This window comes from Temnothorax curvispinosus, unplaced genomic scaffold (assembly GCF_003070985.1).
Source record: "Temnothorax curvispinosus isolate PA1 unplaced genomic scaffold, ASM307098v1 QBEX01003386.1, whole genome shotgun sequence".
NCBI lineage: Eukaryota > Metazoa > Arthropoda > Insecta > Hymenoptera > Formicidae > Temnothorax > Temnothorax curvispinosus.
This window is the reverse complement of record NW_020213166.1, coordinates 1-13,386: the sequence shown is the minus strand read 5'-3', so window position 1 is coordinate 13,386 and position 13,386 is coordinate 1. Positions and strand designations below refer to the sequence as shown.

General features: G+C 38.7%; 1 protein-coding gene across 1 annotated transcript; it reads right to left on the bottom strand.

Annotated features, from left to right (window-relative positions):
• Window positions 1-11,587: 11,587 nt before the first annotated feature.
• On the bottom strand, window positions 11,588-13,227 carry LOC112452419 (apolipoprotein D-like). Its single transcript, XM_025012615.1, has 4 exons — window positions 13,080-13,227; window positions 12,650-12,777; window positions 12,323-12,502; window positions 11,588-11,995 (listed from the first exon to the last, which is right to left on the bottom strand). The coding sequence occupies exons 1-4, from the start codon at window positions 13,188-13,190 to the stop codon at window positions 11,851-11,853; spliced, it is 564 nt and encodes a 187-aa protein (XP_024868383.1). The 5' UTR covers window positions 13,191-13,227; the 3' UTR covers window positions 11,588-11,850.
• Window positions 13,228-13,386: the final 159 nt, after the last annotated feature.

Sequence of the window (13,386 nt, the reverse complement as noted above, 5' to 3'; positions counted from 1 at the left end):
CAAGTGAAAGGTTCTTTCTATTCGTCTTTCAGGTATTTCGGTCGGTGTTAGATGGCTCTTGTGGCTATAAATAGCTTCGAATTCTCTCGCAACAATTCAAAATGTCTGATACAACGACTGTCCGTAATATCGCGGCGAACATTTCAACGCTCTACCGTGCCGCTATTGACATTCACTGATTATGCATCGCGACGCGCGGTATGTTTCAATTAAGGCGTGCGGTTAAATGAAACAACTGCGCGTACGATGATGACGATTAATCATCGGATAGTTCGGAGCTTGGCGTATAAGCTATTGACGGACGATTATTTAACGTCCAACACTCAATTGCACTAAGCGTTCGTCGTTGTAGTTTTGGGGATAGACTTTCAACAATAGCTTCGTTTCTCGACATAATAGACGCGCAGGGATTTAAAAAAGGCGGATCCCCACTGTTCCCAGTTACCTCATCGCAATAGCCGTGTTTGCCGCAACACCGCTCGTCCGAATTAAATCACTATCGATAATACGCCGTTAACAGCCCTATCTGATAATTGCGCGTGCTGCGTCGAGAATAACCACAAAGTGGAAAACGATCGCTTTAAAAGGGAATTCCGATACGAGATATGCGTGACGGCCAATTTTCCTGTTCTCAAGTCGCCCCTAACCGGATTTATACCTGAAATTATACCGGTTTCCGTACCCGAAGTTATTACCGTGCAGCACAGAAATGAGGGACGAATGAAGTGCGAGGTTTTGCTCTCATTGACGGAATACGATTAACACGTAACCTCGGAAGAAATTGATGTTATTATATATACTTACACTAAAATGCAGTTCTGGATTCATTGAGATCTAGTCGCGATAGCTCGTTGAATATAATAACTTTTTACGGATATTTTTAAAGCCCTTTATTTTTTCACGCCACGTTACTTGGTACGACAAGATCGTGCGCCACAGACTATAAAATTAGATAGACATATAATTTTTTTACACGATGTTTTTCTCGATACAATACAAAATATATTTTTAATCCTTGCGTTATAAGAAAAATAAGACGCGCAAAGAAGATACGCTAATTTAACACATATGTAAACGATGTTTAAAATAGCGCAAAGGATGCAAGAAAACACAATCCAAACTCAACGTTCAAAAATAACAAACGGCAGCAATGCGCAAATAGTCGAGGGAAGGTAATAGTGTCTAAAGCATGAACTCTTTGTTTTGAGTTTGTTTGTATGGCAATTTAAAAGTCCGAATTTATTCTCTTTGTCTAAAAGAAAAGGTTATCTCTCTGTATCATGTTGTTATATGTTAACGTATTTTTGAAAATTTGTAAATTTTAAAAATCGCTTGCTTTCAATTTTTTAAGCCTGCAGAAAGATTCACTTTTTGCGGTCAAAAAATTTGATATTAAGTCTTATATCACTTTGGAGTATATTGAACTTTGTTTTACTGCACAGACAGTGGCACGATTGTCTTTTTTTTGCTCTTTCGTTAGATATTACTGTCTTCCACGGACGGAGACGAGATAAGTTTAAAGTTATGCGTTGAAAGAAACTGCATACAAAAGCACATGCATGTATATCGCAGTGAAACTTCTCTTATTGTCGCCCCAACAATAATGCTCCAACTTATCTCGTTCTTTAAACTTTTAAATTGAATCTAAATATTAAAAATAATGCTTGATGAATCTATGAATAGCCTGATATTATTCAACAGATGTAACTTTTTAAGGAATTATTTTGCAATTTTTGCGAATTGATTTCCATTCTAACGCGTATATAATCGAAATGAATAAGGAAAGTTAATGTTATCGCATATTATCGCTTCAATTTACATATTCTTCCTCTTTCTCTCTCTCTTTCTCTCAACAAATCACTTCAATTGATTTATAAAAATATATAAAAACGTACGTAAGAGTAAGAATAAAAGGAAAAGCAAGATCTTTATCGGAGCATTGCATTGTTGCATTCACGGGTCTTCGTTAAACGGAGTAGTAGAGAACAATAACCGGCGAAACGGCTGAACGAACGTCGGCCTCCTACTCTCGCCTCTTCATTGCCTCTACGAGTCTTACGAAGATCAACAGAAGTGTCTTACCCAGTAGCCTGCGAACCTCCGCGTAGCTGAGGAAGAGATTGAAGTAGCTCGCGGCTGGCCGCGCGACGACCAAAAGCAGCAGTATCACAAGTCGCCAGAGCATCGTGGCCGCCACGTGACGTTTGTATTCTCGTGTGTGTGTGTATATATATTTACGGCCGCACGGCACGCGAGAACACCCGCACAACACTCGTTACGCGCCGTTCATATTTCGCGCGATGCAAATCGGCGACGCGGGGGTAGTCAACAACCCCCGCGTGTGCACGTGACGCCCTTTTTCTTTCCTCGGCCGCGTGCGATTCCGCGCGAAAACGCGCGCCGGTCCCCGGCACCCGTTTGACAGCTCGCGCACACGGCACGCGCGTTATATATCCGACGCAAGGGGACACTCCCACACGCGAGAAACGCGCGTTCGAGGCCGCCTCGATGCCCCGATGCTCCGCGACGCGTGTAGGGAGACGCGCGTACGACGAAATCGACAGGACGGTGCGGCGGCGACACGGAATGGTGCGAGCGGAGCGGAACGCGCTCATGGAGAGCGCGCGGCGTGCCTGCCTCGTGAAAGCCACAACCAGTTGTGTGCTACCATCGCCATGGGTCGTCTGGGGTCGGAGTCGGAGCAGGCCTATCTGCCGAGAGCGACCGAGCACGGCCGAGGGTTGCCGAGGTCCACCTACGAGGGAACCCAACGATGGTCGTGGGTCCACGACCAGGAGATCGAACGAACGGCCGCGCTCCAACGAGACCGGAATTGAATTTAAAATTCACCGACGGGCGATATCGCGCGAGCGCAGAGTCGGCTTAGCTCCGTGCTATAAGCGCGATCTCTCTTCTATTGTTTGCGACTTGACTCAATTTACGTTACTCCGGGCGACAGGTTTAGCGGGGAAAAAATTTAATACTCGAGGAGATCGCTCATTTTGCGCGCGCTGGAAAAGATTTCCTAGAATGTATAATTTGACTCGTGCGTGTCATCAGTCACCTGCTAACTGCAGCTGCAGTTTTGCGACTTGTCAACCTTTAATTGGTCAGCCTTTTAATCATTAAACTTCTGTCGTTTATCGCTAATTATTGATTTAAATCTACGATTTGCGGAGAGCATGCAACGTGCTCCGAACTCTCGTGAAATATTGATCAACAAGACCTATACTGTTTATCTATTCAGTGGCATTTAACGATATTCGAGCAGTCTATTGCGACAAAGACAAATCCTTTGATAAAACGACGCGACAATATGCACGTGAAAAACAGTCTAAAAACGAGGAATTCTTAAAATATTATTAATATATTAAAAGAGCTCCATTTGAGGCAATATATCAAAATATTAATGAGATATATGACCAATCGATGCTTCTCTTGTCAACTGATATTTACATCTTTTAATGGTTATTCGACCTGTAATATTGGCGTTGTTAGCCGTAGAAAATCGTAAGCATAACAGCACTCCTCGCAAGCAATAAATTTCAGGACCTTTATTCACGGTACTTCGGTAACAGGCTCCGTCACGTGTTACCTGAAGTTGAAAGTCGCACCTCATTCCGCCAGGCAGGCCACTTGGTTTTCTTCTTTTTCCCTTGCGAGAGGCGTATAATACCTTGCTATCCAATTAACCGGTGCCAATCGCTAAAGAAAACAAAGTGAAAAGCTCTTTTATTTGTCTTTCTTATTCTTTCAACATGATTCAATCTGCCCTAGATAAATAAAATCGTACTAATGTTTCAAGTATTTTGCATTGATTACGTAACCGCAAAATTTAAATTTTTTTTTTTATTAAAAAACTTATTAAAAAACACACGATATATTAATTAGAAATATCAACACAGAGAAAAATAAAATCGTTCTACAGCCAAGGAAAGCACTTACTTATTTTTTTTCTTTTAAATACCTTTTTTTATAATAAAGAATATTTTCTTACTAATAGATTTCAAATATTTTGACACAAATCTTTGAAAAGCCAGAATATTGTTTTAAGTAAATGTAATACTTACAATAACTTTATGGTAGATTTGTGGATACATAACCTTATCAAATATTTAATCCGCAAATCTACCACAAAGTCATTGTAAACATTAAATTTACTCAAAACAATATTCTGGTTTTCAAAGACTTGTGTCAAGACATTTGAAAACTATTAGTAAGAAAATATTTCTTGTTGTAAAAGAACTTACTTAAAAAAAATAAAATAAAATAAGTGAGTGCTTTCCTTAGCTGTAGAATGATTATTTTTATGTATAAACTATATAATAATTTTACGAATAGATTTAAGAATGTTTACCAACTCGTAGAAGAAACAGATTAGTTTTAGTCGTCCAATCTTGTTGATCAATTTCCATTCAATATAATCCAAGTCACATTTCCATACATTATATTTTCCTATCGGCACAAAATTGCCATGCATGAATCAAGATTATAAATCATACGTTCTGGCTGGGGAGAAGTGTGCGAGCAGTGAACGCTCGACATGTCAAATTGTTGATGATAAACCACGCATTTGATCACACTTTCCAACGTTTTCTCCTCTTCGATTATTATTGACGGCAACGGTTTTTTGTTTATTTTACTAAAAAAAAAAAAACGTATGCCTGCTGCGAACGCGCAAAATGTGGAAGACGAGGCGCTCTCGAATTTCATCCCGGAGGAATCGGGGGCAATTGGAATATCCATCGTTCATTTCCATAATTCGAGATCGACGACGGATAGGGAGAACGCCCACGTAGCCGCGTCGAATCACGATCGTCTTACGAGTCCACCTCTCCTTCTTCCTGTCTACCAGGACGTGCTTGATTACCGAACGCCGTTATTACCGGACGATGCACGAGCGAGAGAACGAAGGTACGGGAGACGTGCGGGGGGCGCCAGGACTCGTTTTGCAAATTCGCGGTTGATTGAAAAGCTCGTGCGGCATAAAAACCGGGAGATAACAGCGGTAGGAAAAATAAGAGAAAAAAGTCCGGGTGATTACTCTCTTACCGTGTAGCATGGTCCAAGCAGCGCGGAATTCTGTCTGTTAACGGGCCCGATCTGATCACTGGTGGTCGGTGAGATACGCGAGATGGGTAAATTCGTATGATACGTTCTTACGTACGTCTTCTCCGCGTCGTCCTCATGCGGCTATTAACTTAATCTCAGCGATTATACAGTTACATGAGTTACCGTTTAATATTTTATCGTCGATGCATCAGAGAGCTTATTTGCTCGTCGCTCCCGATATCATATCGTCGATACGAATTACATGTTACTAAAAATTAAAAAAGCATATTAGTATAAGGGTTCTTGTGAACATAATAAGAACGAATAGACCTAAATTAGAGTTGTATACGCCGCGGTAATCAAATTTTACGATGTTTTATTTTTACATTAAACAAATTACAGAGTGACTCGCTCCCGTAATAAATCGTTATTCTTCCGTTTAATTCGAGCGATGACTACAATTATGCCTATTTCTAATTAAAGAGATTGCGAAAAAGTATTTATTTTGTAATCTAAGGAATTTCCGCCATTTTTGCAAGTTTCTCATTAATATGGAACGCAAAAATAAAAACCAATGTACACCGCTTAGAAAAAACGCGTAAATTATGGTAATCCTGATAACTATGTCTAAAAGTTCAGATATCTATCTGCCTATGCTAGTCGGCACGTGAGCACAATGTACAATGGTTTCCAAAGCGGTGCAGCTGATATCATAAACAAGACACCGCAGTGCGCGGCATGAAGCGCGGTTTAATCTACTGCAAATACAGGGCGCTTCGTTTAAATCAAGGCAACGTCAAGAAGAGAGAACGGACCCCTTTGTCGGTTCTAATCTGTACAAATAGTCGTATATCTAGCAGTCGTCGGCCAAACTCACGGTTTATCCGAATTTATCCTAGTAGCAGCTTCTGTGGAAAATATCGTGAGACCTGAGGATTTACTTATTACATCTTTTTTTATATATTTTTCAATTTACGATTAATTCATAAATGTACGTTATAATTTATATCGTAAATTTTATGTCTGCTTTTATTTAGCAAAGTACGTTCATATGCGTTATATTTGGACTGCATTATTTTATGATAACAGAAAAATTCATTCAAAGGGAAAGAATTTATTCATCAACGTGATATCGCGCTAAAAGTAATCAAATTAATTCTCATGATATTCCATTTTAATATACCTTTAGATGCAAGAATATCTCTTCTGGGAATCTCATTCTCTAGACAGCCATCGTAATAGTACATCATTAAGGAAACGCGATTATGCGCTTCACAAGGAACAGCTTTTAGTAGAAATAAGGTAGCGCACTTTTGGACCGCAGCTTTTACATCGCAGTCGGACGCGACGGGGTGCACACGCGCATACACCGGTATGCCAGAAGAAGGTCCCCGTCTATCCACTGAGAAAGAAAGAGAGAGAAAGAGCTGCGTACATTATCACGCGGTTTCCGCTTTACAAGACTTTCTTTGCGCCGATCGCGGCGCGGCCTCCAATTAACGCTTTCCGCGGCGCTCAAAAGACCAGACGGTAGCGCCTGAAAATGGATTAAAGCGCACGCCGTTTGTTACCGCTTTTTACAACGTTTACAGACCGGGCGACGTATGTACGTTGGCAGTCGCTGACAATTCCCGGCGGCCGCCGTGCTTTATTTGGTCCAGCTATTTCACAATGCCGCGCGATACGATATCAAAGTGCAAAAATTTACGAACGCGACAAAGGAGAAGTACCTACCGGAGCTCTGACGGGGTTTCTCGTTTCATATACCTGATACCTGAACGATATGACACGTACATCTCAACAGGACACTTGATACACTGCAAAATTCGTGGGAGAGACATAAAGCATAGTTATTCGAATCCTTTCCGGAACGGAGCCTCGGCGATAGATATCATCGGTGCGCGGAATCGCGAGCGCTACGAGAAAGGCTGGGATATATATCGGATTTAGTTTTTCTTCGCCGGCGAATCGATCAGCTTGAACCCATCTGACCTCGCGAGGACGCAAAGGGTTGAAAGTAGGAGAAGCCGCAGTACGAGGGGGGCGGGGGAGCATGAGGCTGAAAATAAGAAGATATAGATAAAAGAGCTGGGGCTGCACGCTGGCCTAACAAGACTCAGGACTCAGGGGCTATTATCATAATTGTGGGCTGCAGGCAGCGGCTGTGCCCACAAACCAGAATGCCTCTTGTCTCATCTACCTTCGTCCTCGCCTTCTTCTTCTTCTTCTTCTCCTTCTTCCTCATCTTCCTCCGCATTTCTTCCTCCGCGCGCATTTCTTCTTCTTCGCGGCTTTTTACTTAACGTTCGTTCTCTCGCGTTTCGCGCGTCCCTTATACCAGCCTTTTCACATAAGCTAGAGACAAATGAAACGACCTCCATGCTCAACGTCCTTGTTTCACATTTCCATCTAAAATTCTAAATTAAGAAAACGATAAATAATCCACGCGACGCGATTCAATGCGAGGCAATGCAGCCACAAAGAAGTCTTTCGCGATGCAAAACAGGTCATTCGGAGCAATGCCTGTTATAATTAGTAAATGCACATCTCTATTGTGGAAAATATTGTAATTGTGGGTAATATTGTCCAGACACGATCGAGATTAAGTTTTTATACAGCAATATTTTTTTTTAAACGACGCGAGTAACTTAAGTAGTGCTAATAATAAGAAATACGAGCACTCATTCTGATTAATTACATAGGATGCATTATTTAGGTGAAATTACAGACGGTTGGATGCCTCCCGAACGTTCGTTATTAAATTCAACTATGTATGATGTGGGTCCTTCGACGTGGACCACCCTGGGGTGAAACGCAAACAACTCGTTTCTCCCGCTCTTCAAAAAGAAATCAAGTGGAACGCCTCTTCTTCTTTTTTTATCTCGATATTAGTCATGACAGAATACGAGATATCTTTAAAGAGACGAGCATATTTCCTTTTTAAACAAAATTTTAGTACCTTTCCTTGTTGCCGTTATAACAAAACATATGACAACCATGAGATACATAATAATGCTTGTTGCTACGCATCAGGGTGTTCTTCAATGTTTTGCATATGTATAACTACGTGTAACATGGAGTTTTACGAAATCTTGTTTAGTTCCTTAATGCATAATGGAGTCCAATTATCTTCTGCTCGCTCCAATTACTCAAGAGCATTTTTTCGGTTATTTAATTTCTGTTACGTAAATTATGAATCTGCATTCAATCTTAAAAAGACCTTATTATATTATATCATAAATCTTAAAAAGCTTTATCAAATGCTAAATTGAAAAATACGAAAAACTCGATATTAACGAATTTAGACTTTATATATCTGGTGATCTTTTCTTGGGAAGTTATTAAATATGATCAAAATGTGCCAATTTTCATTCTAATTAATTTGCGTAGAGTAATCTTAAATTATGTTTACTCTCTTATTCTTTCTTTTCTTAAATTTAAAATTAACATTTGACTGAATTCTTTAATAAAAACTTAGTATTAACAAAGTACATTATACAATTTCTCTAAATAACCCAGAAAAGTTTATTTATTTTAACTATAAATACAATTGTACCGCGACAAAATACTTGGTCTCGAATTCTCTCAAATTCTCGAGACTTCTCGTCTCCTTTTCAAACCGGAGACGAGAAGTCAGAAGCGACCGGCAGGTGCGCGATAGAATATCTGTTTTCCTTTAAATTATGCGAAATAAGTAAATATACTCCATCCTCAAATTGTTGCACGGTGTGTCGAAAGAGCATTTTTTTCCCATTTGTTTCCCGTGCACTCTTTCAGCGAGAGCTGCCAGGGGCGTGTATGTTTGTTTAGCCTCGGTGTACCCTGTTATTAGGGACTGCTGCCCGTGCCCCTCGAGAACCGTAGGGCCCACGCCGAGATTTGGCCGCCGTGAGCCCGATCGTGCATCCCCCTTTCCGCCCTCTGTCTCATCGTTCCCCCCATCCTCCTTGCTTCATTTCGTGCGTAAAAGAAGTTCTCGAGAAGAGAGGAACGACGCGACGAGATAAATTCGGAAGGGGTCCCTCGGCTCCTAGCAGATTCTTTGCCTCTAGATCTTGATTTAGATTCTACCACGTTTTAATTTATTACGAGCGATGGCGACGATTATACGGAAACGAGTCTTCGGCTCAGGCGAATACGCCAATTTTTGGCCGATACGAGTAAAAAGAGAAGAAAACAAACTAAAGGAACAAAGAGTGAAGCTCATAATAGCGCAATATTAAAGAGGAGATTCAGAATTTTAAGTGCGTTCAGATGCTCACTAAAACAGCAGAGAATTTCTTCGAATTATTTCAGTTCTTCTCCATCTTAACATATGATAATTAAGGCTTTCGATATCTTGAAATATGATTCTTATAAATATAAATGATTCTAAACTTTAATTTTAAACTTATTTAAATACATAACTTACGATTAGCATATGCAATGCTTTCTATGATTACTTAATTTTGTTTTTTTACAGATTAGGATTTCGAAAAACTCGATTTTAAATTTATCTTGCATCTTAGTCAAATTAAATATTTTTTTTATGTTTGAAATATATATAGATGTATATAATAGTGTGTGTGTGTGTTTACAATTATTATACATGTTTCTGTTTACGTCACATTTACGTCAGAATTTACGATCTGCGCACCCGTCGGAAATGAAAAAGAGATTCGTACATTTTTTGCGGGGTGATTCGTGGGATCATCGCGACTCCTCTTTCTCTCGCTGCACAATGCATCCCTGATGACATATCCTGCAGGTTCGCAATTGAATAGTGTTCTGTTTGCGCGGATGGCACGTGACAATGCCCGAAGGCCCGTCTCGCACGCGACCACACCCCGTCGCCGTTATTTGTTTAATTTAAGGGTATTGTTGCGCGCGCGGTGTTTTCGCCGGTCGCCGCTCGATTTATTTCGGCCACGGTCATTTCCCGCATTTTTAACGTGGGAGACACCGCCGGGTGTCATCGCTCGATCTGGACCGTCCGCAATCGCGAACTTTGTGCGACTCGACGACGCGTGCGGTGTCTGTGCGTCGCGATCGATTATTACACCCGGAACTTGTACCGTCCCATTAATGAAACTTTTTACGTGGCTATTTATTAGCGTTCCTTCCCGGCTATAAATAAATACACGCCGCGATGGTTGTACTCACCATCGCCGCATGTATTATGCATGCAATATTACAAAGCGGATGCTCGCTCGCGCGTAAATTATCGTTATACGCCGGTTACGCGGATAACTAAATATTTCTCGCGTCGTTTTTGCATAATTGAATTTTCATAACTGGTTCGCGAGATATCTTTTCTTACCGGCCGATACGTTGATTACGGTAAGAGAACTTTTCACTTCTCTGACGTACATCGCGCGATCTTGCAACGGAGACTGGTACTTGCTGAGAAGTGCGCGACGTTTACTAAAACCTTATTGGTCAAAGACCTTTCGCAGCCAAGGGTCCGTGTAACAAATGGGCCCGACGGGCCCAATGATAATTGAAGAGTGCTACATGACCAATCGTCGATGATTAAGTATCATTATGTTTTAGAACATCACATGCAGTCGCTAACTTCGTACATTATAAAAGTTACAAGTTATAACGTCGCAATAAAAGCGCAATAACGTCAACAAAAAAACGGATTTTTATTTTTCTCTCAAAATTTTTCATTTTTATATACATTCTTTAAATATACGTAAAAAAATAGATACGATATTGAATAATTATAAAATAGCATGACGAACGGATAATTAACGATAATTAACGAGATATGGTTACTCAACCTGAGAAGTAGTAATGACTTATTCACAGATTTCATAACAATTTCCAAAATTAACGCAAGTTATCAATGTGTGTGTCAATCTCAGTCATAATATTTCCAACAAATAAATAAATATACATAACAAATTAATTATATAAATAATATAAAGAACGTACAAAAAACGCATACAAAATATAGGATGTAGCTGTAACCGTTGAGATACAAATGTAGATAATATATGCGTTTGCATCTGAACATTTTGACTGCAAGATCATCGATTGTTCAGGCGATATCATCTTTAGTATGAAATATCTACAAAATTTACTTATTAATCTTTGCTCACACACATACAACGAAGCAATCTTGCACTCAAATCTCTATTTTCTATAATGTTCTTCAATTTATACTGTAGTAAATTTGCATTTTTTATTTTAAAAATATTCTTTTTCTGTTTCCTTTTTCTCTTATTTAAGTGTCATAACAAATAAGTTAGAACATACAAACTCTTATCTTGCGGTCAAAATGTTATCAATATAATTACACATATAATTATAATTATGCTCCTTGTGTATTTATAATGACGCGTTTTAATATAGGTAATAGGTAATAGAGAAAAGAGAGAGAGAGAAAGAGAGAGATCTCCTTAAATTAAATTTTTAATTAATTAAATTAAGTTGGATTAAAGTTGAAATTAAATTTTATTGTCACGGACAATATTCAATTTTTTATATATATTGCATTAAAAATCACAGTTACGAGAAAGAAACAGAGAGGGAGAGAAAAAGAGAAAAATACAACTTTTTAAACATTGCAACTGCGCAATATTTTGATATTGAATGTAAAATAAATATTTACAACAATCTTATTAATTCAAGCGCATTCGCTGTACTCGTTACACAATCGTAACTTGAGTAATCGTGAGCAAAGCCAGCATCCGCATTATCACTGGCAATAAATATTGTGATTTGCAATTCAAGGAATCGCGTACAATGCTGCATCGCAAAAAAATACATTTTCCCCCGAGCATATTCTTTGTAGAGATCCATAGGTCGTTCTTAATTCGAGGCCGGGCAATTTTTCTGATCTGTACGAATGAAGTACGCTCTGCTGATGTTGTTCTTGTCGATAACTTGATAAGCCTTTTCTACGACTGGGATTGGCGGTTTCGGTTCTCGCGTCAAAATCCAAACATTTCGTACACTGCAAACAGAACGCATTTATAATTTCAACAATCTAGCAAAACTCCTCAGTGATCTAGTTTAATATATCTTTAGTATATTTTTCTTTTATTTTCCAGAAAATGCGTCTTTACCGCATAAATGTACAATGAATAATTTATTAAAAAATTAAGATATATTTTTACTTATTTTAACGGTACAAAAACGTGAAGCAAATATTTAATGATAATAGTACGAAAAAACTTATCAGCTTTATATTAGATAAACATTTAAACACTTGAAAAATGCTTATGTAATATTAATGCTCTTATACATATTTTTCTCACGTTCTTTTTGCATATAAACTTACTTGAAGACTCCGAGATTTGTACAGCTCCATACCACGGCGTATGACTTGTAATCCGTGTCTAGAACCCAATAAGGTGCATCGAACGGCAATGGCAAGGATGGAAAAGTGACGGACAATTTAGGGTCATCGGATCTGCCAATTAACCTTCCAATGCCCTCGATACTCGTTGCGACTCCAGTTCTACGCAAGAGAACAGAGATCTTTACTCCAAGTGGATAATTGTCAGCGATTATGACATCACTCTATCTCGTATCGCATTCTATCTTTCTCGCTTTTAATAGTTTAAAATTACTCTACGAGTTGGGTAACGTTGCGTGCTATACTCACAATGAGGAAATTTGTTTATTGGTGATCTTCACCGTGTCATTCTCAAGACCGTATTGAGCTGTCACACATTTTCCACCAAATTCAAACCACGCAAAATACCTCTCCACTTCGTACCATTTGCCCAAATACTAGAAAAAGAAAGATATTTATAGTATATGTACTTTTAATTTGAATACGCAAGAGATATGTTTTAAGACATAAACATTATTTGACTTTATAAGTTACGTATAATTATAAGTCAAAATAATATTTCGATTCTTTATTAAGTTAGAGATTTAGACAGAGATGATTAATAGCTATAATTTCATTTATGAAGAAAACAACTTTTTATAATCTTATATACATAATAATAGATTTAAAAAATTACTCAGAGTAATTATATACGTATTGTACATTCCGGATCATTCACATGAATTATCCTGATACTCACTCTGTCAAGTTCGAAATTTTGCATTGCTTCCAAATTTGGACACGTACCCAAGAATGGCACCTGCGCCATCGCTGCATTCGCGATGATAACGATTACAAATATCCGCAACATATTTTTCTCTAAAAAAAAAAGAACGCATAAAGTATCAATTTCAAATATGTAGAATATGTCAAATTTTATAACACAGAATTTCGATATACAATAATCACTTTATCGATTATACAAAATGAAATTTAATAGTATTTGGAGAAATCATACACTGAGAAAAAAATTTTCTACATTTTAGTAAATATTAGTTTACATACAA

Coding starts and splice junctions, on each gene's coding strand:
- LOC112452419 (XM_025012615.1), bottom strand. CDS start 13,190: ATGTTGCGGATATTTGTAATCGTTATCATCGCGAATGCAGCGATGGCG. Junction 12,503..12,649: donor AATAAACAAATTTCCTCATT/GTGAGTATAGCA, acceptor TCTCTTGCGTAG/AACTGGAGTCGCAACGAGTA. Junction 11,996..12,322: donor ACAAATCTCGGAGTCTTCAA/GTAAGTTTATAT, acceptor TTCTGTTTGCAG/TGTACGAAATGTTTGGATTT.